Source organism: Lagopus leucura, unplaced genomic scaffold (genome assembly GCF_019238085.1).
Source record: "Lagopus leucura isolate 7727_CA_CO unplaced genomic scaffold, USGS_WTPT01 Super-Scaffold_100015, whole genome shotgun sequence".
Classification (NCBI taxonomy): Eukaryota; Metazoa; Chordata; class Aves; order Galliformes; family Phasianidae; genus Lagopus; species Lagopus leucura.
The window spans coordinates 14943168-14966820 of NW_024962269.1; the positions used below are offsets into that span (position 1 = coordinate 14943168).

The following is a 23653-nucleotide window of genomic DNA, read 5'->3' on the forward strand; positions in this document are numbered from 1 at the left end:
GGAGGGTGTGAGCTGCAGTGTGGGCAGCAGGGTTGCAGGATGCTGAGCATGGTTGGGAAGAGAGCGAGCCCCCTGCCAGCACAGCTGGAGGAAAGCCCATCTGTAGTTGAGTGCCTTCTAAGACCCAGCCAGAGGGGTTTGGGTGCACCGCAGCACAGAGCCCAGCCTGGCACTGGGACCGTTCAGGAGAGCAAAAGGTCTGAAAGCAGAAGATCTTTCTGAGAATTAATGTGACCTTGCACGTGCAGCAGATGCTCAGGAGCCATTCCTCTTTCAGGTGCTGGGCCGATCAGGGGATCCGATCCAGCAAACCAACAAGACCAACCTGAGCTGCCTCCAGACAGGGCAGTGGCTGCACAGATTTGCAAAAAGCACAGATCCATCGCTCAGGGGAGATCAACAGTTTATTAACTTAAAGGTCAGTTCACCCAAGGCTCTCAGGCCAGGCTTTCCCCTCTTTGCCCCACAGAGGCAAGCCTGGGCAGGGTGCAGCGTGGCAATGGAGAACAAGCAGGGATCAGCCCAGCTCCAACAGGAACCAGCGTTGATTCACACTGTGAGTTTCACTGGCAGAAGGTTTAACTCATTCAATCTATCAGCAATGAAGACCAGAACAAGCAGCATAGGGAAATACTGTGGATGTCTGGTTAAAAAGAGCGTCTCTGTGAGGTTGGAGAGGAGAAGGATGAAGGACACCAAAGATTCCCCACTCCCCATATTAAAAAAAAATAGTCTACAGAGAAAAACAAGGACTGTATAAGTTATTTTTAAAAAAATCTGTAAAACAACATAGCCAAGGATATTTTAAACACAATTGTATAAACACCACGTGACGTACTAGGAAGAGAGAGCATGGAGAGGGTTGTTTGGGGGAGGGTTAGTGGAACTGAGTGTTTCCTGGCCAGATCCCTGGAATGTCTCTTTTGGAAACAGAAAGGAAAGAAAATCACTGCCGTGGTTGGGAGGTATCCCAGCAAAAGGTAGGATGGTGATGCAAAATGCTGGAAGAGATGAACTGGGAAACCACCTCGGAGAGGAAGGATGGTGCTCCTTCCCCAACTAAACGGCGACTCCGCGTCGGGGGAGGAAAATGCATTTTGCCGTAACGCTGCTCCGTGTGGACGAACCCTCCCTGCAGGCACCCGGCTCTGCCTGCACACAGGGGCCTTTGCTCTGCGGAGCTCCAGTCGTTGCCACACTCACAGCCAGGGAGAAGCAGCTGGATCCGAACGGGGTGGCAGAGCGGCACAGAGCCCGCTCCAGGCAGTGCCCGCTCGTCGTTTCACATGGGTATGGAGCACGGCGCTGGCTGGCAGCAGTGCAGGTCTCTGGGGCTGTCACCGAGCACAAAGCGGGGCCAGACCCGCGTGTGTGTGCTGTCCCATGTCCCCTCGGCCACTCCAAGCACACACATCTGCAGGATTTCTGTGTGGACCCAGACTTGGGTGCACGGGTCGTGCCTTGCTCCCTGCTCACGAGGAGTGTTTGAGAGTATTAATATCACTGCCTGCCTGGGGCCTTTCAGGTCTCCATCATTCAGGCTACGATCCGCTCTCTGCTTAACGTATTGCTATAGAAACAAGCTGACAGTGATATTAAAGCCATCAAACTTACGACAGCACCATGTAAACTCTCCCAAAGCTGAAAAAATAAAACTTTTGTCCTAAACGTTTGGCAAAACCGGGCTGGCAGTCGGTGGAAGTCCTGGATGCTGCTACTGGACTTTACCCGGCCATAAGACACGTCTGACAGCAGAACTGCACAAACAGCTTCTTTTCACAGAGCTTGTTTGATTTCACCATCTCACAGAAAGTCTTGTCAGCTGGGAGGCCGGCCGAGGAACAAGAGAAAATGAGAGCAGATTAACATTTTAAATAAACAAACATGGCACGTAACAGGCGGTGCAATTCGTTCCAGTGTTTGAGAAGAGAGAATGGAAAAGGCGTTGCTTTTTCAGGGCATCTTTCACATGGTTTTAATGAAGGAAGAAAGAAGCTTTGCAGCAAGGGGGAGAATTAGCCCCGAGACTAAAGCAGAATGAAGAATAAACACTTGGGTAAATGCTTGGATGCATCTGAGCAACAGGCAGACAGCCAGCAGCTCTGCCAGCCACCCTCACCCCAGCAAGCCCAGCTGCCGTTAGCTCTATCTACACTATAAAGGGAATCCTCCAAACGCCTCATTTTTGCAACAGGGGAGAACCATCAGTGCCACTCACCATTGGTACAGGTCTCGTTGGTCACACAGGAGCCACCAAGCAGGCTGAAGCCGTCCTTACACCTCACGCAGTTCCCACTGGAGCCCTCACAGGCAGAGCAGTGCTCATCGCACCTGGGGAGAGACCACACTGTGCTCTGCTTGCTGCTCCAAAGCTGGGCTCTGTAGGCAGCGGAGCAGAAGAGGTGGAAAGCAGCAAATCTGAAACCTCGTGCCTCGGAAAACCACACTGCCTTCCAACCCTCCCTTGCACATTGGCCCCACAGGGAGTGCAGCCAAATTGCTGCCCTGCAGCACCTCCAGGCCCTGTGCTGGGTGCTGGGGTGGGTGAACGCTGTGGCTGCAGGGCAGGGACTGCTGAGAGCTGGAACAAGTGCTCAACATCGCCCTGCCTCCCACATTGCCCAGAGAGACTGGAGCCGAGCTCAGCCCCTCCATATAGCCCCAGGGCACCTTGGCTGGGTGGCAGAGGGGATGTGCAGAGCTGGTTCCCTCCTCCTCTTTTTGTTTGATTTCCCCACAAACAGCTCCAGCTGCAAGCTGTTTTCACCATTGCCACTTATTTCTTTGACCAGGTCCATACCTCTTGCAGACCTTGTTGGGCAGCCCGTGGCTGTCGGCAGGATAGAAGCCCTCCCTGCAGGCGAGAACACAGCGCCAGTGAGGGGCAGGGCTGTCGGGGGTGCAGGGTGTGCAGTCATCCTCACCGGGTCCTGTGGGACAGGGGACAGAAGCCACTTCACATCTCAATCCCACTTGGGAGTGAACAAGATGCTCATGGTGCCAGTGGAGCCCTGCGTGCTGCTCCCACCCCAAAAACCCATCCAACATCCTGCCCTGGCAGCCTTTGTATCAAAATCCCCTGTTCCCTCCAAGCATCCCTTCCTACTCCAGACGTGCATAAATGATTTTCCCACCCTGCTCAGTGCAATGCATGGAAAAAAAAAGACAGATGCAAAATGCAGCCGGGGAGGAGATGTGGGGTGTCCATGTGTTGTGGCTGTGCTGTCATTAGGAGCCTTCCACGCACTGTGCATGAGAAATGGTTATGCGAGAAAAAGAGAGGGGAAAAGACTTGAAAAATAACAGTGGGAAGTGCATTTACACTGCCCAGAATAAGAATTAGAAGGAAAATAATTTTCTTAAGGGATTAAGAGTCCGTTCCCTTCCAGGCTTGCCAACAAGATCAATAAATATTTTGGATTTAGCCCTAGGAAATTGCCTGTGCATGATAAGTGAGATTCATACGACTGAACATGAATTGTCTGGAGATCATATTATCATCAGATCTATGATGATTTCAAGAACAGGCACAAACATTAACCATGGAAAACAATGAGACACGCAGACAGCAAAAAAGGCAAAATTTAAAGGGGACATCCAGTGACTTAGGAACATGAGTAGATGTCCCCAGCCCTGGGGACAGCACACGTTGAGCACATGACATTTTTAAGCACTGCAGAGCCATCCTCCATCACTGAGAAGGTTTTACTGCCTCCCCCACAACCTTATTAAACCACAGCACCTGGATTCGGACGAATCAGGAAATAAAGAATGGCTCTAATCAAAATGTAAAAACTCCTTACAAGCCTTTCCAGCAGGAATACAGCCCAGCACCTGCACTGTGTGCAGGAGCACTCTGTCCCCGGGGCTCCTCCAGGCATTTCCCTATGGACATGGTTATTCAGTAGGATGGCTGCAGGAAAGTAATGCAGCCCACAGCCTCCCTGTGCTGTAATTTCTCTTCCTTGCTTGGGAATTGCTCCCCTCCTGCTGCAGCCAGCATGGTCCTGGGTGTTGTGGGCTCCTGTGTGTGATGTGCAAAGATTTGGTTTTTTTGCAGGGAGATGCTGGGGATGAAGGCTGTACCTGTGCCAGCAGGGCAGGTCTCGCAGCGCCGGTGCTCACGGCTGAGGTACATGGCAGGCTGGCACTCAGGCACGCAGCTCTCTCCCACCAGGCTGACAGAAAAGCAGAGAACATTGACACCCCCACGTTGGCTCTGGGGACCTGGTGCAGCCCATCCCCAGCTCCTGCAGCCCTGCACGAAGCACACAGTCAGCCTGACCCTTATGCGGTTTGCAGTGTGCGGTGCGAATGTTTTCATTGCTCTTTCCCTTGTGTTAGACGCCACTGAATTCAGATGGGTGCTTCTGAACCACCCCCGTGGGTGCTTTCCATCTTCCAAAGAGACACAAAGTGCCGCCTCTCCATTCCCTTCACACCGTTTTGCAGCACAGCCTCCAAAGCAGGATCTGAAGTCTTTAACTAACGATTCTCTAATTTCCCCCCATGGGCAGGCTGCTCATCCATTTCCCAAATTTAAAACACAGGCCTCGGTGCTGAAGGTACAAGCTCTGGTATTTTACCTGAACCCATCTTTGCATGCAGTACATTTATCCGGCTCGCCGAGACACTTTTTACAGCTTTGATGGCATTTCAGACAGCGTTTCTGACCTTTCAAAAAAATACAAAAAAAATAAAAAACCACAAGGAGAGTAGGTGAGGACAAAACCTGGATGGGGATCTGCAGGCAGAGCCGCATGTCCCTATTAACAACTGCCCTTACTTAACAGCTCTGAATGCATTGTACCCCTTGTGCACACCTCCTCCCTCCATTCTGGTGGCACTTGAGCTGGCATTTGGAAATCAAAGTGTTTTCTCCATTGGAAAGCGCACGAATGCACGCGGGGTTTAGCCCTGTGATACACAGCCATTTATCAGCATCCTTACGTTCATCGGCGTAAAAGCTGGGGGGGCACAGGGGCAGGCAGGCACCCATCTCAGGGTGGTGGTAGAGGCTCCTCTTGCACGCTGTGCACTGCCCTGGGCCCCGACCAACACAGCTCTCACAGCCCTTGTAGCACCGCCGGCACCTCCGCGCTGCCTTGTCGCCAAAGAAGCCTGCTGGGCAGGAGCTGACGCACATCCTGGGGGAGGAACAGAGGGGCTGAGCCTTAGGGTTGGATTTGTTCTGCCCATCCACCGCCACTCATGTTTTGGGGTTGCCCAGCCCCATGGCCATCATAGCAAAGCCCAACTTCAGGTGCCAGCTGGCACCTCAGCCATGCATCCTTTGATCATCAGTGGCAATGGCCAACAAAGCCAACAAACACAACTTACCCTTCTGGCTCCATTTCTCCCATGCCACCCTACCCCAGGGCAGGGGTTCCCATGCTTCCTGCCTCTGTTTTCTCTCCCTTATGCTTCTTGCTCCATGCAAGCACCCCGCAGGCCCTCACCTGCCGGTTTTCACACTGCCCAGGCTGTAGTGGATGCAGTTCAAGCACTGATCGGCGCTGGGGCCATCGCAGCCCTGGTCACCACACTCGGGGTGGCAGGGACCTGGTGGGAGATGGCAGCTCAGTCAGCAGCTCTGGCAGCTCTGGCACAAGGACAGAGCCTGAGAGCCCCCCAGGGGCTGCGGGGATGCTCCCACCACAGAATTCCCCCCTGACCCAGGACAGACAGACAGAGGGAAGGGGACACATTTCATTGTTTGCTCCAAGGGGAGGTGAGCAGAAGATCTTTGTTTTTTTATTCGCCAGACGCCTCCACCATCAATTTGTGGTGGGAGTGCCGGCGTGCTGTTTTTCTACCTTCTAATTTTACTGTCCTGCTGCCCCGCTCCAGCCACAGCCACTGATCCTCCCCACTTCCCCACCTCACCCTTATTATCCCAGCTCAGATTTTTGGGGTTACCTTGGAGGAAGGACACCCCGAGGCGCTTACCCGCATACTCCTCCTCCTCCTCCTCTGCCATCTCCACCTGGCTCTGCAGGAAGGCAGTCCTCGATGGCTCCATCTCCAATACCTCCAGTGTCCTCGTGCGGGGCTGGGGGGCCCCTGGCGTGTTGTAGGGGTGCTCAGCTGTCCCGTAGAAGAGGATGCTCCACTCCTTCAGCTTCCCTGTGGGGTATGTGTGCCATCACACCAAGTTTCCCGCACAGTGCTTGCTCCGTCCCATGCTTCAGGGCTGAGCTCAGTGTGTGACAAGATTAGAAGGCATGGTCGGGATGGGTCGATAGTTGGACTCAATGCTCTTAGTGGCCTTTTCCAACCTTAATGATTCTATGATCAACTAAAATATCGTGGGTGCCTGACCCCTACACCCCAAATTTTACCCCCATTCATTGAAAGTGTCCCCAGTGCACAACGGGTGCAGCCCCATCAGGGACAGCTGTTCATGGGTGTCCTGCCCTGACCCACATGCTTTTGGGACCATCCGGAGCACACAGCTACTCCCTCCCAGCAGTTCTTTCTGTTGCAATTCTTGATCAATGCAAGTCTCTTCAAGTCTGTGGTGCATTCTGTTTTAACCACTAATCCCCGCGTTTCCAAGAAGGGCTTAATGATTTCAAATAAATACCTTGGCTCTTGGTGCTTTACACTCTGTTCTCAGGCAGGAAGGCAAGAAGCCACCTGCTCCATCCAGCATGGACAGTCACAACCTCCAGCCAACAAAAAACCAAAATGACTTTAAGGTTTTGCCTCCCATCTCAGTAGATGAGTGCCAGCAAATGTCAGCCCTGCACTGGGCTGTGAGTGGTGGTGAAAGGGAAGATCCCAGCCCTGGCCACGTTCATCTCTTCCCTTTCTTCCCCTTCATCTTTCTTCCCTTCTGTTTTGTGCACTCTGCTTCAAACACACTGTTGCAGGTCCCTAAGGGATGACTTTATGTGCTCATTTGGGGTTTATTCCACACAGCCAGGTAAGGCAGAGCCCTGGGGCAGTATGCAGCCGCATGGAGCTGATTCCCTAATGCCAACTGAGAACCACAAATACAGGGGCAAAGCAGCTCTGGGGGTGTTTTGCTGCTGCTCCAATGAGTTCAAAAGCTTTCAGGCCAAGGCAGCAAACAGCAACACCTTCTATACAATGAGCCCCCATGTGTTCCTCCTGCCAGAGAGCAGCGTGGGTGAGGTTTTTAATTTTCTCCTGGCTTTCTATCAATGAGAACGCAAATTTTTACACCCCCATATGGCACACCAGCCTGGGGCATGATACTTTATGTTCCACATTCCCTTCCCACGAGGCTGGATCCCACCAGCCCGGTTCCTTGGCCACTAAGGGGACAAGGACTGGAGCCAGGCTGAGGATGAGGGCACCTGGGAGGCTCTAGTTGAGGACAGTCCCCCCCAGCCTGTGTGGTGGCAGCTCAGTCAGGACATCCGTCTGCACCCACAGGGCACTGTCCCCTTGCGCCATTGCACAACCATCCCACGCTCCAGATGTTCGAGCAGCACAGCAAAACAAACAAACAACAATTACAGCTCTCGGGTTTCCTCATTTTGGACTCATTACGGTTTAATTTTGGAAACCTCGCTCTCGGTTGCAGCAAATTTGCCAGAGGGAGAAAACCTGCTGCCGGCTCAGCCCAGCCTCTGTGCAGTAGGGCTTGGCTTTTACACCCATTCTTTGGGGTGATTTCTTTGGGAAATTTGGGTAAATTTAGGCAAAAGATCTGAGATCTAAAAGTTTGGGGCAAGTGAAATTTGGGGCAAAGAGCCTGGGGGAGGCAGTAGTGCGGGCACTTACCTTGCGTGGTGGGGCTGCGCACCTGGGACGGCGTGTCCTGGATCTCCAGTGTCCACTCGCCGGCTGCCCTCTCACCCCAGCAGTGCACCGTCATGAACTCCCAGCCCTTGAAACCCTCATTGGAATGGTCAAACACTCTGCGACAGGAGAAGGAAAGCCACGCAGGTCTCATCCAATCAGGAAAAGGAGGTGTGGAATGAAGGATGCGTTTGGCATCGTTGCACAGGTCCAAGATGTACAGATCCCCTTGCAACCAAGACGTGCTAAAGGTCTCCCCACCAAAAACTCCAAGCATCGAGCACAGCCCAAGGCGGCTGCTCTTACCTCCTGGCCAGGAGCTGTGACCTGGTCCCCGCTGGAGACACGAGGCTGATCTGCAGGTCACCGCGGCGCGGGTGCGCGATGCTGAGCCGCACCACCACGTGCTCCAGGTACAGCACGTGCTGCTCGCGCTGCTCGCTGCAGGCACTGCTCAGGGTGCTGGCACGCAGCACGTGGTCCGGGCGGATGTACCTGCCGGGATGCAAGGGTAACCAATGAAAGGTGAGGCAAATCCTGAGCCCTCACACCGTGTGCGTGGGTAATGTTTGCTCCTCACTGCAAAAAAAAAAAAATCCCTTTTTTACAGGACGGAAGGGTTGGGGCATCAAACTCCCATTGATGGGAACTGGGTATACCATCCCACTGATGGGAGCTGGGCACCCAAATGCACTTCAGCTCTGCCTAGAGATGGATGGAACGAGGGCTCGTGTTTGGGAGTATTTGGGAGCATTTCCCTCGGTGCCCTATTGGTGCTGCGTTCCCCCATTTCTTCTCAGCTGTGTTTAAACCCAGACTCCTACCGTTTTACAGCAAAGAGTGGCAAATTATCACCTCCTCCGTGTCAATGCATTGTCCTAGCAGGGGGATTTGCTGAATTGCCCGATGGTAACGAGACGCTTTTGAACCGCTTCTAAGATCTATGCTTTATGGGTTGCAAGGGCACTTTTTTATTATAATTATCAGTGCAGCATTCCTCCTTGGGTTGTAATTAGTGTCTGTATCAGATAAATAGTTTCATGAACACACTTGGCTCCAAATCCATTCCAGCTTTGCATACTTGATGCTCTCCAAAGAAACTGCGCTTTCCTGCTGAACAGCTAACTGCAAGGCTAGGTGGTGCCATGGTTGGAGGCTCTGTTCTGTCTCAACAGACCCTAACAATCCTGAGGAAACTAGGGGTCACTACAGAGCCTGGTGTCCCCCCAGGATGCCTAAGCACAAGAGGGAGCAGGAGAAATCACCCACCATCAGAGCTGGTCCCAGAACACAGCCCACAAGGCCTCCTGCCTTAATATCCCATCGCAGAGTAATACCAGCCACAAAATGAACCACAAAACAAAAGCAGAAGAAATGCTCCTGGGCTGTTCAGGAGGCTGACAGTGACCCAGGACTGCAGCCCCAGTTCTTCCAGTTCAAGGGATCCATGCCCCAGTCCCATCACTCACTTGGGTACCCTGTCCAGGCTTCCCACGCAGACGTGCTGGGGTGGCACCGTCTTCCATTTCTTGGCTTCCACTACTATAGCTTCTGCATCAACCAGGCCAAAGCCATATAGATGGCTAACTGGAAAGAGAGAAGACTCAGAAATCTCCACTCTGCCTGACAGATGCTGCTCCTTGCATGTCTTGATGTTTCAGGTCCTCCACCCATCTGGGAAGACATAGAGCTGATCCTACTGTGGCAGGAGGTGTTCCAACACGTGGGGTTCACCAACCTGCCTGACTTACACCCTGAAATCACCTTGGTGACACAAAAAACCAGGAGCAGCCCAATGGACATTGAATATCCCAAGTTGGAAGAGACCCACAAGAATCATTGGGTCCAACTCATTGGACCACCCAAATGCAAACCTGATGTCCGAGAGCAGTGTCCCAACATTCTCTGAGCTCTGGCAACCCAGGGCTGTGCTTACTGCCCTACGGAGATGTTCCACACCCACCACTCTCTGGGGCAGACAGTTCCCAAACATCCAACCTGACCCTGCCCTGACTCCATGCTGTTCCCTCAGGTCCTGTCACTCCACTACCACCCAACACTGCAGATGTGGAGATGGCAAACCTCCACCAGGTAAGGCTGCAAAGCTCCCCCAACAGCAGAGTCCCCAACCCAGCTGTAAGCACCCATCCAGTGTGAATCCCCTGGATCTGGGGGCCTCTAATTTCCCTTTGGATGCAGTTTTTGCCATCCCACGGCACCTCACCTTTATGCCCTGCTCCATTGGTCTTCCAGTCAGCTGCCCGTAGGTGTACTGGCCGTGACGTCCTGACCAGGAGGTGCTGGACATCCCTCCATGTGAGCAGGGGACTGCAAGGAGATGTGGTCAAGCACAGCTCTGCTGCCCCCAGTCTCCCATCAGGCTAAAAATCAGGCTATCCTACTCAAATAGGGTATGAATTGGTTATTTCAATGCTCTTGCCCTGCCTGGGGGTGGCCATTGCTTGGGGTGCCCAAATAGAGGGAGAGTACCCAGGGAGGGATGCTGTGTGCCCATGAACAGGGGGTATATAGTTCCTAGGCTAAAGAAAAAATAAAAGCTAGACAAAACCTTGGTTTGTTCATTTAACATAAAAACAAAACCCAAAGTGCTTTAAGAAAAACTCTTAGGCAGGGTTGACATGATGTCCAAGTTCATGGTGCCATGCAGAAACCACATGTTTCTATGCCTCAACCCAGGAATATTTCTGAAGAATTTTCCATGCTTTTCTTGCAGTCTCCTTAGCATCTCAAGCTGTTATTGATATTGCTCTCCAACACCATTTAGAAAAAAGAAATATAATTTATTCCTTCTCATCATAATGGGGCATCTGAGTGCCTGCATCTCCCTGCACCCAGCCCTGGTACTTAATGTTGCGTTTTATGCCCTGGATAAACAATGCAGATCCTACACCTAATACTCTTAAGAAGGAAAACAGCATCTCCCAAAATGTGATCATTCAACCTGGGCACCAAGATCAAACTGAAAGAGATGAAGTCTGCTGAGCGTGACCGCCCCCAAATGCAATGGCAGCATTGCCCCACGGCTCATTCATGGCAAGGGGAGAGAGAGCCTTGCTTGTATTCCACTCAATAAAAACAGTAACAGAAGTTCATGAGCAGATGCCCTGCAAGCCAAGCGATGGCTGGAGCAAGGCTGAGAGTGCGTTTGGTGTTATGCAAAAGTAATCCTCTTCCCTAAGCTTGGGAAGGTCCCACCCCAGTGGGGTTGACTTACTTTGCTTCCAAAGCCAAGGCGATGATGCCGGCCACCATGGGTGCAGACACGGAGGTGCCGGTGTGGCCATCGGTGCAGCGGTGCCGGAGGTCAGTGGTGACCTGCAGAGAGAGCAGCTGCAGCCCCGCGATGCCAGAGGTGCTCCCAGTGCTGGCCATTGAGAGCTCCATGGAAACCATGGCACCACGGCATGGGTAATGAACCCTCGCCACATTTCCCACATCATCAGCCCAAAAAAGGGGCTGCAGATACATCTGGCATGTAAGAAAACACCTGTGCTTGTGTTTTCCCTTGCAAAAAAACTGTTTGAAAAGGACAAAAAGTTAGTTTTGTTGTGGACCAGCTGGAGGAAAAGTATGGCTGGAGCAGAGCTGGAAAAAATGTCCATGAGCTCGTGCTTGTTTTCATTTTTATGTGCTTGTTTTCATTTTTACACACCAATGGGAAAACCCAGATTTTGGAGCCTCCTGAGGACAAGACCACCAGGGCCAACACACTGAGCAGCTGTCACCAAAACAACCCCACAAGCAGAAGCCCTCACCACAAACACCCAAGGGGCTGCTGATCTGCTCAGGGCTGAACTTACAATTTTCCGCTCATAGAAGGCCCCGCTGCTGTAGGTGGTGGCCAGGGTGGATGCACACTCCTCCAGGTACCAGGGTTTGTAGCCGTTCTCGGTAGTGCTGCTGATGGAGATGGTGTAGATGCTGTTGGTGTAGCCATCACAGGAGCAGTAGTCACCCTCCCGGCCGCCGTTTCCTGATGCCCAGACAAAAATGGACCCCAAGCCCCTGCGGCCCTGTGGGCAGAGAGGGAAAGGGGTGAGGAGACCGAGTGTTTGCCCAGGATGAGAGTGGGGAGCAGCCCGGGGAGCAGGGGACAGTGGCAGGGGCAGCCATCACTCACTGGGTTTGGGGTAGGATTTAGGGTTTGGTTAGGGTGGAATGGCGGCATCAGCATGCAGTTTTCCCCCTGGGTAAGAGCAGCTGGGTCACCTCATCCTAGTGGAACATCGAGAAACTCCCTAAAACCTGTGCCCCACTTCTCTCCAGCCCACAAAGCCCATCACAAAGCCACCCACCACCCACCCAAACCATCAGAGAGCTTCCTGCAACGCATCCTTTAGGCTTTGTTTGTTTGCTTCTTTCCTTCCCTCATGGCTTGGCACGAACATCTGATGGAGCATCCCCACCGGGCAGCTTTGCTGGCTGCCCAGACCTCCCTGGAGCCAGGGAAAGTCCCATGTGGGAGCAGCCACACTGCTAACAAGGGGCCCCTAATGAAGCTGGCAGCGCGGCAGAATTGGGGCCCATTTGCTCCCCTTGGGGCACACAGAGCTAATGTGTTATTGCACATCCTGATGCTCTGAGCGGGTACCGAGCAGGCATGGAATGGAGCACCATTCCTGTGCATCCCTCTCACTTAATTAAGTCTCCTTCCCCTAAATGGCTGACTTGGTCCTTTGCCTCCTTGGAGCCCTGGCCTCCTTGCAGAGACCTCAAGGTTCACCTGGGCAGATCGGTGCCTGCCTGCATCCCCACCCTCTGTTTGGCTGTCTGCTCTGACAGAAAAAGATGCAAAGTCAGAGCAATTTGCTGGGATTTATCACGTCTCCCATGTATATGGCCATGCATACATTGGGCCGGCCGGCCGCGTGACGCGTGACAGCCAACAAGAACTAGCAGCAAGAAAGCACCAACAGAACTCATGTGCCACCTACAGCATCTGATGGTACCCACGGACCACATGCAGGGATGTGGCTATGGGCTCCATTCGGGTACACGCATGGGGAAGCCAAAATCTCCCTCGCAAGGATGCTCCAGGCTCTGCCTGTGTCATTGCATCCACAGTGGGAGTCAGCTCCAGAGCCAAGAGGACACGCAAGCAACATCCCTCCATCCCAGCACAGCACCACTCACACCCAATGGCAATTCCCAACAGAGCAGAACATTGCCTCACTTTGCAACTTGGTTGGCCCTAAGCCATCCCTGCACTCCTCACTCAGCCATGAAGCTTCCCACGAGCAGACCCAAAACACCCACTGGCTTTATTGGCCACCTCCCCAAACCAACACCACCCCAGAAAGGCTGCAATAAAAACAGGACGCAGACAGCATCTGAACCCCTGCAATTTCCCCCTTGGCCAGTGCTTGGGACCAAGGAATCAGTGGGACACAAGGTGCACATCCCCTGCTTCTGCAGTGCTGGAGCGCTATGGTGCCAGGAAAAATATTGCCCTATTAGCTCGGGAGCTAACAAGTATGGTGAGTAACGAGATGATAAATGACCCCCGTGCAGCCCTACTGCTAACAGATAAAGGTTATTTTAATGTTTCCATTAAAAACTCAATTTTAAGGATTTATAACTCAGACGCAGCCATTTGCTTGGGCTAAAGGTTGCTGCTAGCTCTCTGCTTATGACTTTCCTCATTAATTAAGGGGAGGCAGGCGGCAATTAGGAGCTCTTCAAGGAGGGTGGTGAGGGCTGCAAACATGGGTGGCATTGGTCAACAGGGAGTGCGAGACGGGGGTGGTGCAGAACCCAAATGAGCTTGGTATGGAGTGGGAAAGGCAACACGGGCCTCAGGAACATAGCAGTCCATCAGTAACACTGCCTCACTCAAAAAATGGGGAAAAAGGAAGGGGGAAAGGGAGAAGAAAAAAGGGAGAGGGAAAAGGGGGCACCCAGGGGTACAGGACCCATCTTCATCCAAATCCCCTCCCTTGTCCAACCACTCTGAGCTCAGCCACAGCTCCTGTCTTCAAATAAAGGCAGAGATGTGGAGAACTCTTCCCGAAACGGCGGGTCCATGCCGGACAGGGACCCCACTGCTGCCTGCTCACTCCCACATGGAAAAAAGCTCTGTGAAGGGCGGCCTGTTCCCTGTATTTACACGACATGAACTCCCAGCAACTTCAATGAATTCCTCTTCAGCCCGACCGCCCCGGCAGGAAATCAAGTAAATAGTGGGAAAACACTCCACCCTATTTATAGATAACATGAGGGCGGCAGAGCTGAGAGCAGAGAGGAGGAAGGGAGGGAATGGTCTCAGGGCAGCCAAACCCAACCCCGAGCTGCCCCAGAACATGGGGGTTGCATCACTTACCCACCAAGGGGCCGCAGAAGGGCTTTTCCCAGTGCTCTGAGCCAATATTTGCCCTTTTCTAATATAAAAGCACCAGGTCTTTGCCACTCGAGGGGTCTCCCATCACCAAACCCTCGGAGCTCAGGGATGGGACGCGGGGGGCCGAGCAGGGGTCCCACGGGGCAGGGGAGGAGTGCCAGCGCTGGGCGCTGCGCGGTCCACACCTTTTTAATGCCATGCTCAAAAGCCTGCTTGGCCAATAGGCCGGGTCCATCAACTGTCTTCCCATCATCATCTGGCCCCCAGCTCGCGCTGTAAATGTCAATGTAATCGGGTCTGATGCCAAGCGACTTCGCTTCAACAACATCTGTTACATCTCCATCTAACATACGAATGCCTAAAAGCACAAAAACATCAGACATTAGGGCTTAATGGCTTTTATGAAAGTGCAAGGATTGCAATCAAAGGCCTTTGTTAGCGGTGGCGGAAACCGCGAGGCTCGGCATGCCTCCAATAGCTGCAACAAGCGGCAGCGCCAGCGAGCCCCACGGCCAGGAGCTGGAAGGGCATGCAGGGAGCTCTGCTCGTGCTCCCTGTGCTGCTTTATTTTGCAAGCAATGAGGCTTTGGGTGAGGGTTTAAAATCAGCTCCAGTGGGCCTGGGCAGGTTAGAAGGAAGGTCCGCTCCCATCATTGAAATTCCCATCCGAAAACCCTGGTATCCCCATCCGAAAACGTTGGTTTCCCATCCTAAAACCTTGTTTGCCCCATCTAATCCAACAACATCACCTGGATGACAGCAGCTTTTCCCCAGTGCTCACAGCCCATTGGCTTTGGGCACATACAACCCCATGTATAGAAACAGCAGTGCCCATCACTATGTCACATCAGTGCCCAACTGGTGCCGACAGTGCCTGGACAAGGACAGCTCCAGGAGCAGCAGTGACCCCATGCTGGGGTTGCCTGGCATCCCCACTGAGATAGCATGGAAAGCCGCATTCCCAGCCCCAAGGAAAACCCAAAACTGGGGTAAGAAGAGCAGAAGGCCCTGCAGATGCAAGCACTGATCCTTTGTATGGAGAGCCCCGAGCGATGCCCAGCATCCAGTCAGGCAGACTCTGGTTTACACTGATGCATTTCCCCTTCCACATGTGCTTCTCTTAAAGAAGACAACTGTGGGCAGACGGAATTACACTGCAGCTGTGCTCCAGACAACACTCAACTCAACTGCCTTTCTCTGATGCTGTCCCACATTAGCCAAACACAAGCTTGGAAATGCAGGAAGCTGTGCCTCAAACTCCCTATCCCAGGAAACATGAAGGGAAGCTGCCTTCCAGGAGAGCGTTGCAGGAAAGAAGAGAGGAGGAGGTATGACAGGAGCCCTCCTTGCTTATGGCAACGTTTTGCCCACAGCAAATGAAAAGCGATGCATGAGTGATGGAGAGCAGCGAGCCCAACTAGGTGGGAGCTCCCTGAGTGTGACAAATGGGCTTCCCCAGCAAGTCGTGCTCATTCATCACTGCTTTATTTGAGTCATCCATCTAAAGTCACTCTCACTAAAACTGCAGTGTTTTCTTCCTCAAATGCAAAGGTGATAGGTCTGGAGGCTGGGTTTCTTGGCTCTGTCAGGTTGATTCGCTCACCACCCCCAGCACACACACAAGTCAAGAAAAGGAAGCAAATTAAAATAGAACTCATAATAAAGGCAGCAAGCAACACTCGTTTCTGCAGCCCTTATTGGGGAAATACAGACATCAGGACCTGACCTGCAGGGTGCCAAATCTTAAATCCCACTGAGTGGAGCAGAGCCAGAGCGTGAACAACCTGTCCAAACGATGTGCAGAAAGCATCACGCAGGTGGGATGGGATGGGGACAGGGCCATGACACAGCCTTTGCCAGCCCCCCGGTCACTCTCCCCAGAACAACATCTTCCACTGAGGCTTTCCTCAGCATCAGGTCCCCGCTGCCAGCCATGCACAGAAGGACGCAACTCAATGGAAAGCAGTGTGGTGCATTGCTGGGATGCAAAGAACCAGACACTGAGCACTTGGGACTGCTCCCAGTGCCTGGGGTGGCACAAGGGCTCACAGATCCTTTGGCAAAGCCCCACTCCTGCTGAGGCACCCGCTGAGTGCACAGCCAGCTCTGGGCTCACCACACACAGTCCCAGCAGCCACACAATGTGCTCGCACCCCTATCTGCACAACCATTTTATTTTCACATGAGGACATTTTGGGGTCCCCCAGACGATCCCTCCTGACTGCTCACTGACAGACAACAACCTCACAATGAGTGTTTTCTGGAGCTAACTCTTTGCCACCAGCCAAACCAAATACATGTCCCATCCAGACCAACCCCCCGACACTTCTGGTCAAAGCCAACTCCACCCATACACACGCATGGACTTACGACAGGGATGTGACCCAAGCGGTTTTCCACCCCAAAACACACAGAGCCAGTGTCCCCCATACCCTGGGATCACCTGCATGGGGCTGGGGAGCCCCATCCTCCCACAAGCCCCCCCAGAGCTCCCTCCTCCCCATGCTGGGGTTTGCCCAAATGGGGGATGATCCACATTGAGCCACGTTGGTGCCATATTCCCGGCAATATGTGGGGGAATGACATCCCTCTACCCACCCCAGGAGCCCACCAACCCCATCGTGGCCCTGTGGGGGGACTAGGAAGGGCAGGGGGCTGCAGACAGTGCTGGCCTCACCTCCAATGCGTGCGTTGTAGGCAATGCCCACAATGCAGTACGAGTTGTTGGCTGCTGCTGCCACCTCCCCCGCGCAGCGTGTGCCGTGCCTGCAGGGAGAAAGCCCTGTGAGCAGATTTTGCATAAAGCCCCTAAAGCAGCATTTCCAGAAGGGATGGGATGGGATTCCATGGGATACAACGGACAGGGGCTCATCAGCTACGCAATTAGCACCACATACTTATTCTCATTGCTGGCATCGTAGCGAGGCGTTGGATCATGGTCATTCCCATTAACATCGTAGCTTGCAAGAGGGTCCTGAAATGGGTTTTCCACCATTAGGTTCTGCTTGTTTTCATGGGACAGCAGCCCAGACCCTGCCAGAGTTTCCCCACATTCTCATTTCTCCTTCCTAAAACACCCCCTTCCTTTGACCTCCTGCTGTGCAGCCTCATGCTGTGCTTATTCCCCGCGATCCAGCAGAAACAAACCCCCTCCACTGGCACCATTCAGCCCCAGGTGCCCCACTCACGTAGTTCTGCAGCAGGTCGGGGTGATTCCTCTCTATCCCGTCATCAAGGATGGTGACCACCACGTTCCTGCCGGTGTAGCCCCTCTGCCAGGCAGCGACCACATTCATCTCCGAGCGGCAGCGGCTGTTCCTGTCCCCGCAGTGCTACAGGGGCAGCAATGGCAGAGCAAAGCCTGCAACAGGGCTGCGACCCCACAGCCTGGGCTTCAGCCCTTCCACGGCAGCATGGAGCTCATTTACCAACCCAAAAGCACATCCCAATCCCAACCCCTCCCAGTAACTCATAGATCTGCTCCAACCACACTGACCAAGCGGTCAGCTCAGGAGCACACTCTCCTCTCCCCATCATTCCTTCCCTCCACCACTCCTCACACCGCAGGCTCTTGGCTTTTGAAGCGCTCATTTCCTCTCTGCACTTAATTTCAAACAAATTTCCCCTGTCAAACATGGATCGATGAACCAGGCAGGAGGAAAAATGATATTGCAAATAGATGGTAGCAGCTCTTTGATGGGCAAAGATGTGCCAGCACTGCAGCTGTGATGCTCTGATGTCTACGCGCACAGTGCAGCGAAGGCACTGCTGAAACACTTCCAACCAAACCCCTTTGTACAAAAGATAAATGACCTGATTTTTTAGCTCACTTTTCATGGAGGCAATACGCACCAGGTACCACATGTTGGGCCACACCGGGTCGTTGAAGGGCAGGGAGGGGGGATCACCACGGACGTGTCTCTTCACCCGCCGCCGCACCTCCTGCTGCTGCAGCCACTCCACCTGTGGGCACAGAGCACTGCTGGGCAAAGGGCTGTGGGGGGATGTGCCCCCAGGCCCCAGCCAGCTCCGTCTGCAGGCAGAAGGGCAGGATGGACAGGCAGACAGCCAGGAACCGCTGGCTGAAAGCCGTCATGAGTTTTACATGTTTTGTTCATTCGTTGCACTGCATCCTGCAGAGCAGCTTTAGATCTTGGAGATAAACAAGGCTCATCCAGGGGAGGGTCAGGGTGGATATTAGGAAACGTTTCCCAGAAGGAGCGGTGCTGCACCGGCACAGATTGCCCAAGGGCAGTGGGGTGACTGACCCTGGGAGTGCTCCAGAACCACAGGGATGAGGGCAGTAGGCACGGCGGGGTGGACTTGGGAATCTTGGAAGTCCTTTTCAACTTTAACAATTCTATTCATTTATATTAAAGTCACACAATTCTATACTGGAGGTGTGTGTAAACTTCAATACGATGCCAAGGTGCTGCTGTTCCATCCTAATGCCCATCTCTGGTGAGTCCCCACCCTACAGCCCCACCAGCACTCACCTGGACGCCCCTGGCTTTATGCAGCCCCAAGCACTGAAGGTTCATCAAAAACAACCCCATGTACCCCCAGGCATTTACCCCCACACGCTCCCTGTGTCGATATTGGGCACAGAGCTCCCCAACCCTTCACCCCCACATCTCTTAGCCCTGACCTCCATGTGGCCGTGGCTCTGATCTTTAGACAGACACTTTTCTACCAAAAAAAAAAAAAAAAAGAATACAAATCCAAACGGTAAGTTTTTGTTTGGCTCATTTATGCTGGAGCTGCCAGCCAAAGCGAGAGCTCCGCGCTTGGTTTATGGCTTTATGGCTCTGATTTACAGAGATAGAGGCAGAACGGTGAGCATCGCTCCCAGCCTAGAGCTGCATTTTTAAACCTACATATTTCCAAGGAAGGGGGGGGGAGGGGGGAGGGAATAAAATAAAATAACTGTTGAAACAAACAAAAATATATTTCATAGGAAAATATGGTTCCGTGGCGCCTTGCCTGCTGATAGCAAGCTGCTTCATTTGTGCAGCAACGGATTTAAGTGTTGGAAGCAAAAACAAAACACGGCTTCATGGTCTGGTTGAAAAAACTATGTTAAATAGAGGAAATTGCCCAATTAGGCAGCTTTTCTCCCCAAAGCAGCACTCCTAGTCTGAGGGACTCGCTGCCCACCCCCTTCCCAGCACTGCTACTTATGTGAGGATGGGAAGGAGCCTGGGGCAGCCCTCAGCTTGTGACATTCCTGACAGCTCCCATCACCCTTCACAGGAGGCAAAGGCTTCTTGGAAATTACATTAAAAAAAGAAAAGAATGGGGTTTTGCTACAAGAAACAGTTACAACACAGCCCTGTGCCGGGATCCCGGGCTGGGAGTAGAGGGGGAGCTCCTGCGCTCCCCAGAGCTCTGGGATCTCCACTGAGTGACATGGGCAGCTCCACCCAGCATCTTCTCCTTTCACCCACAGTTTGCCCCCCAAATTGCCAGATTTGCTAAATCCCTTCATCTTCACCACACCATTTGGTGAACGTTAGCCCCACAGTGAGCAGCCAGGACCTCAAAGGGTTCTCCATGGGTATGAGTGCAGTTTAGGGTGTCCCAAGGACCCTTCTTGCACGTTCCATCATCTCCCTTACTGCCAGAGCCTGAGGGGACCTGGATCCTGCGGTGGAACCAACCAATAAATCCCCAGGCTGGAACAATAGCCCCCTGGAAGACACGAGATGTGGAACATCTGCAATTGATTGCATTTGCTGCTTCTTTGGGGTTTCTGCAATGTTTGTTTCCCAGCTTGTGATGTCGTGTCTCCTTGTGCCTCGCAGGGATTTTTTTATTGCACTGTGCACGCTCAAATGCTGAGACACCTCTAAAATGAGCTGGAAACATGGGAGAGAGGGACAACACATGCCAAGGGGTCTAAACTCAAGGCGAGTGTCAACAGCGGGACCTCAGAGCTCTGAGGACCGCAGAGCAATGCAAGGCACACGCTCACAGACTGAAAGCCCACTGACTCGGCCCAATCCGTTGGCCCCAGATTCGTTGAGATGGAAGTATTTCCATTGCAGATCGGAACCCATCATTTGCTTGTTCCCTGAGCAGCTCTGCCACCACTCCAGCGCTCCGCACATCTCCAGGCATGAGCACTGAGGATTTGTCCTTTGCTCTGCCAAAATAACATATCACAGGGCTGCAGCCCTTGACACCGCCCGGGCTCACTTGTCCTGCATCCTCCTGGTCCCCCATTGCTTTTGTCAACTCAGCTGCAACCCAAATCCCTTCGGATGTTTGCTCTAGGAAAAAGCAATGCACGCCGATTGCCAACGATTTCACACATAGCAACCATTGAGACAGCAAATGTTGTGGCAACTGGATCAACACCCGAGTATGCAGCAGCCTCTCGATCCTGTAAGGCTTTTTCCTCCCTTTGCTTTCCCCCCATCCTTCAGGCAGATGTTAGCATTTAGTCACTTTAAGTGTTTTTCATCACTGATAAACATCCCAATGCCCAGTGAGTCACCGTGTGCATGCACAGGGCTGCGTCTCAAGGACAGCGCTGTCATCCTGCAGTGCTGCAGACCATGGCTGTGGGGTTTGGGGGTACAGCCCCATACCTTGGGGTCCATGCGGAGGAAGGTGTGTGGTCCCCGGCTGCTCAGCGTCGAGCGCTTGAACGTTTTGCTGTGGTGGAAGTGGTAGTAGTTTTCCAAGCTGCCGATCTGGGAAAAAGAAAGATTTGTTTTACGAAGGCAACGGTTGCCCACGGTCTGTAGAAAAATGCCAACCCCAAGGCTGTGCTGTCCTCAGACCCCTCATCTCGCAGCCAGTGATGCTGTGGACTGCGCTCTGAGCATCTGCTTGAGCTGTGGGTGCCCCTGTTCAGTGCAGGAGAGTTGGACCAGATGGCCTTTAAGGGGCCCTTCCAACTCAGTGACCCTATGGCCCTATGTGGACCCTCTCTTCCCAAAAGCATCACTCAGTCAACCCAACATCCTTTGGAGATGCAGTGAGATGGGCAAGGAGGTTATAAACCAGAGTTCTTCATTCCCACAGGATTACTGAGAGCCAGCCCTGCTGTGAGCAGGACCTTGGGTCAAGGGACCCTTTGAACCTAACTTTAAACCCAAGTAGAAGAACTCAAAAATGTGATTTCCGTCTTAAAAAAAAATAAATTGATGGAAGAGTATTTGCTCTCCTCTCTGTGGGATCAGAGAGGACACTGCTGGAGCTCTTGCCCCACTCACTTGGAGCAGCATGAGCCCCACAGGTGGGAGCTCTGGGGAAGCTGAGGACACTTCGGTTATTCCCATGGATGGCATCAATAGGGCTGAAACCCCACAAGCACAACAAAGGGAGTGCTGGAAACCCCGAGAGCAGCAGAGTCCCAGAGAGAAACACAACAGCAAAAGAGGTGAGTTGATCCCTTCTGCCTCCAGACAAGCTCACACATCCTAGTTCCAATGGGAATTGCTCTACAAATGTCATTCTTGATGTTAAGCAGCAATACAACCACACAGGTATGGCTGCCTCCTGCTCCGCTTCCCATCCCCTTCTCTCCCAAACGCCGTGAGCACAGGGGCAGGGAGAGCAGCTCTCATGGTGGCACTGGAGTCCCCACATCCAAGGTCCCAACAGGGTCTGAAATCCCAGAAGCTGAAGGATGGAAGCACCACATGTCCCTCTGCCAGAGCAAGGACAAGCGCAGAGGTCCCCAAATCCTCATGCCACTGTTTCTCCCCTCCTCGTCCCCACAAGCCCCAGGCACACGTGCACAAAGGGGGACGTGGATGCACGGGGCTCAGCACTTGGTGACCTCCCCCTGGGTGAGCCCCGGGCTGGGGATGGCCTGGAGCAGCCAGAGCACTGCAGAGGTGCACGCGCCGGAGGAGAAGCAGGAACGCCCTGATGCAAGCACAGAAATATTTCCCTTGGTCTGCAGCCTGCTGCCGGCTGTCCTGGGAGGGCTCAGGGGAGAGGGAGGGATGGATGGGACAGACAGATGGATGGGACAGGCAGACAGAAATGATGGATGGATGGATGGGACAAAGGAGTGGATGAATGGAATGGACAGATGGATGGAGTGGAGAGGGATCGCTGCACAGGGCAGCCGATATAAGGCAAAGCAAAACCCCAAAGCAGGAGCACAGCGTTGGGTCGACGCAAAAGCCTAAAGCAGGAGCACGTCTGCTGCAAAGCGGGACGTTTAATGGAGACGTTGAGCTGAATGGGGAGAACCAGCAGAAGGGCGCGCTCCCAGCTCCGCGAGGGAGGTCGGGATGGGGCTGGACGGCCGGGGAGGGCAGAGCGCGGCGCTGCAGGTGGGGGACACGGGATGGAGGGACACGGGCTGGAGGACGCTGCCGCCCAACAGCTGCGGGACACGGGCACGGGACGGGTTTGTTGATGATGCAACACCCGAATTGCACTCCGCAGGGTTAGGGCAGAAAGCAGAGCTGCAATCAGTCGCTGGGACGCGGCTCCCGCAGGGGAAGGGGCGGAATCCCCAGACCCGGGGGGAACCGTGCCGGGACCCCCCGGCAACCGCAGCGCGCTCGGACCGGGGAGAACCGCCCGCTCCTCGCGTTCCCGACACCTCCGATCAACCCCGGGCGGAGAGTCCAAAGTTTCCCCGATCCACCCGTGCAACTTCCCGGCCCCACGCGCGAACCCGAACGGCCCCGTACGGCCCCTCCGCACCTCCCCCCGCACCCCCTTACCTGCCCTAAGCTGATGTACCCATAAGCGGCTGCCAGGCGGGCGGCCTCGGCCGGGCCCCCCCGCACGCGGACGGCCCAGTGGTTGGTATAGACGGTGCGGGAGGGCCCCGCCGCCCCCCCCCGGCCCCAAAGGAGCAGGGTCAGGGCCAGGAGGCAGAGGGGGGCGGGCGGCGGGGGGGGCTGCGCGGCGCGGGGCGGGCGCGGAGGCCGGAGGTGCGCGCATGGTGCTCGGCGCTCCGCGGGGCCGCGCTGGGCGGAGCGGGGAGAGGCGGCTTTTAAAGCGGCCCCGGAGCCCGGCGGGGGCGGGGGGATGCTCCCGGGGTGTGTGTGTGTGTGAGAGAGAGAATGGGGGGGGGGAGGTGGAGAACGGCCCTGCCCGGAGGTAGAGAGGGGAGAAGAAGGATGGGGACGGAGCAGGGGGTGAGGCGTGCCTGCGGGCATCGCTCCCGCACCACTGGGTCCCACTACATCGTCTGGCACTGAGCGCCGGGAGTCCTTTCTGTACTCCCCCTTGCATCCCACTTCTGCAGTCCCGCAGCCCCCTGCACCCTCATTACATCTCCGGACATCCCCCCCATACACCCTCTATGCCCCCCTGCAACCCCTAAGTGCCTCCAGCACACTCCCAGCACCTTCTCCTAAGCAGCCCACACCCCTGTCCATATCCCCTGCATGTCTTCAGGCAGCCCTCCCTGCACCTCCTCAGTAACCCCTGGCACTCCCATCTGTATTTCCCTGCATCCCACTACGCATCTCCTCTGTATTCCCCCTACATCCCACTGGGCATCGTTATCCCCCTGCATCCCTCTTGCATCACCCCAGGTAC

At 54.0% G+C, this 23653-nt stretch overlaps 1 protein-coding gene across 1 annotated transcript; it reads right to left on the bottom strand.

The window, feature by feature from the left end:
- Positions 1-386: 386 nt before the first annotated feature.
- Positions 387-23050, bottom strand: PCSK6 (proprotein convertase subtilisin/kexin type 6). Its single transcript, XM_042875715.1, is given in 22 exon segments — positions 387-1822; positions 2219-2331; positions 2801-2930; positions 4087-4178; positions 4587-4674; positions 4951-5147; positions 5460-5562; positions 5950-6126; positions 7756-7892; positions 8080-8268; positions 9243-9360; positions 9998-10101; positions 11009-11109; positions 11595-11807; positions 14317-14489; positions 16809-16897; positions 17029-17105; positions 17320-17463; positions 17984-18094; positions 20725-20829; positions 22828-23004; positions 23006-23050. Coding segments are annotated over 22 exon segments (2781 nt in total). The 3' UTR covers positions 387-1724.
- Positions 23051-23653: the final 603 nt, after the last annotated feature.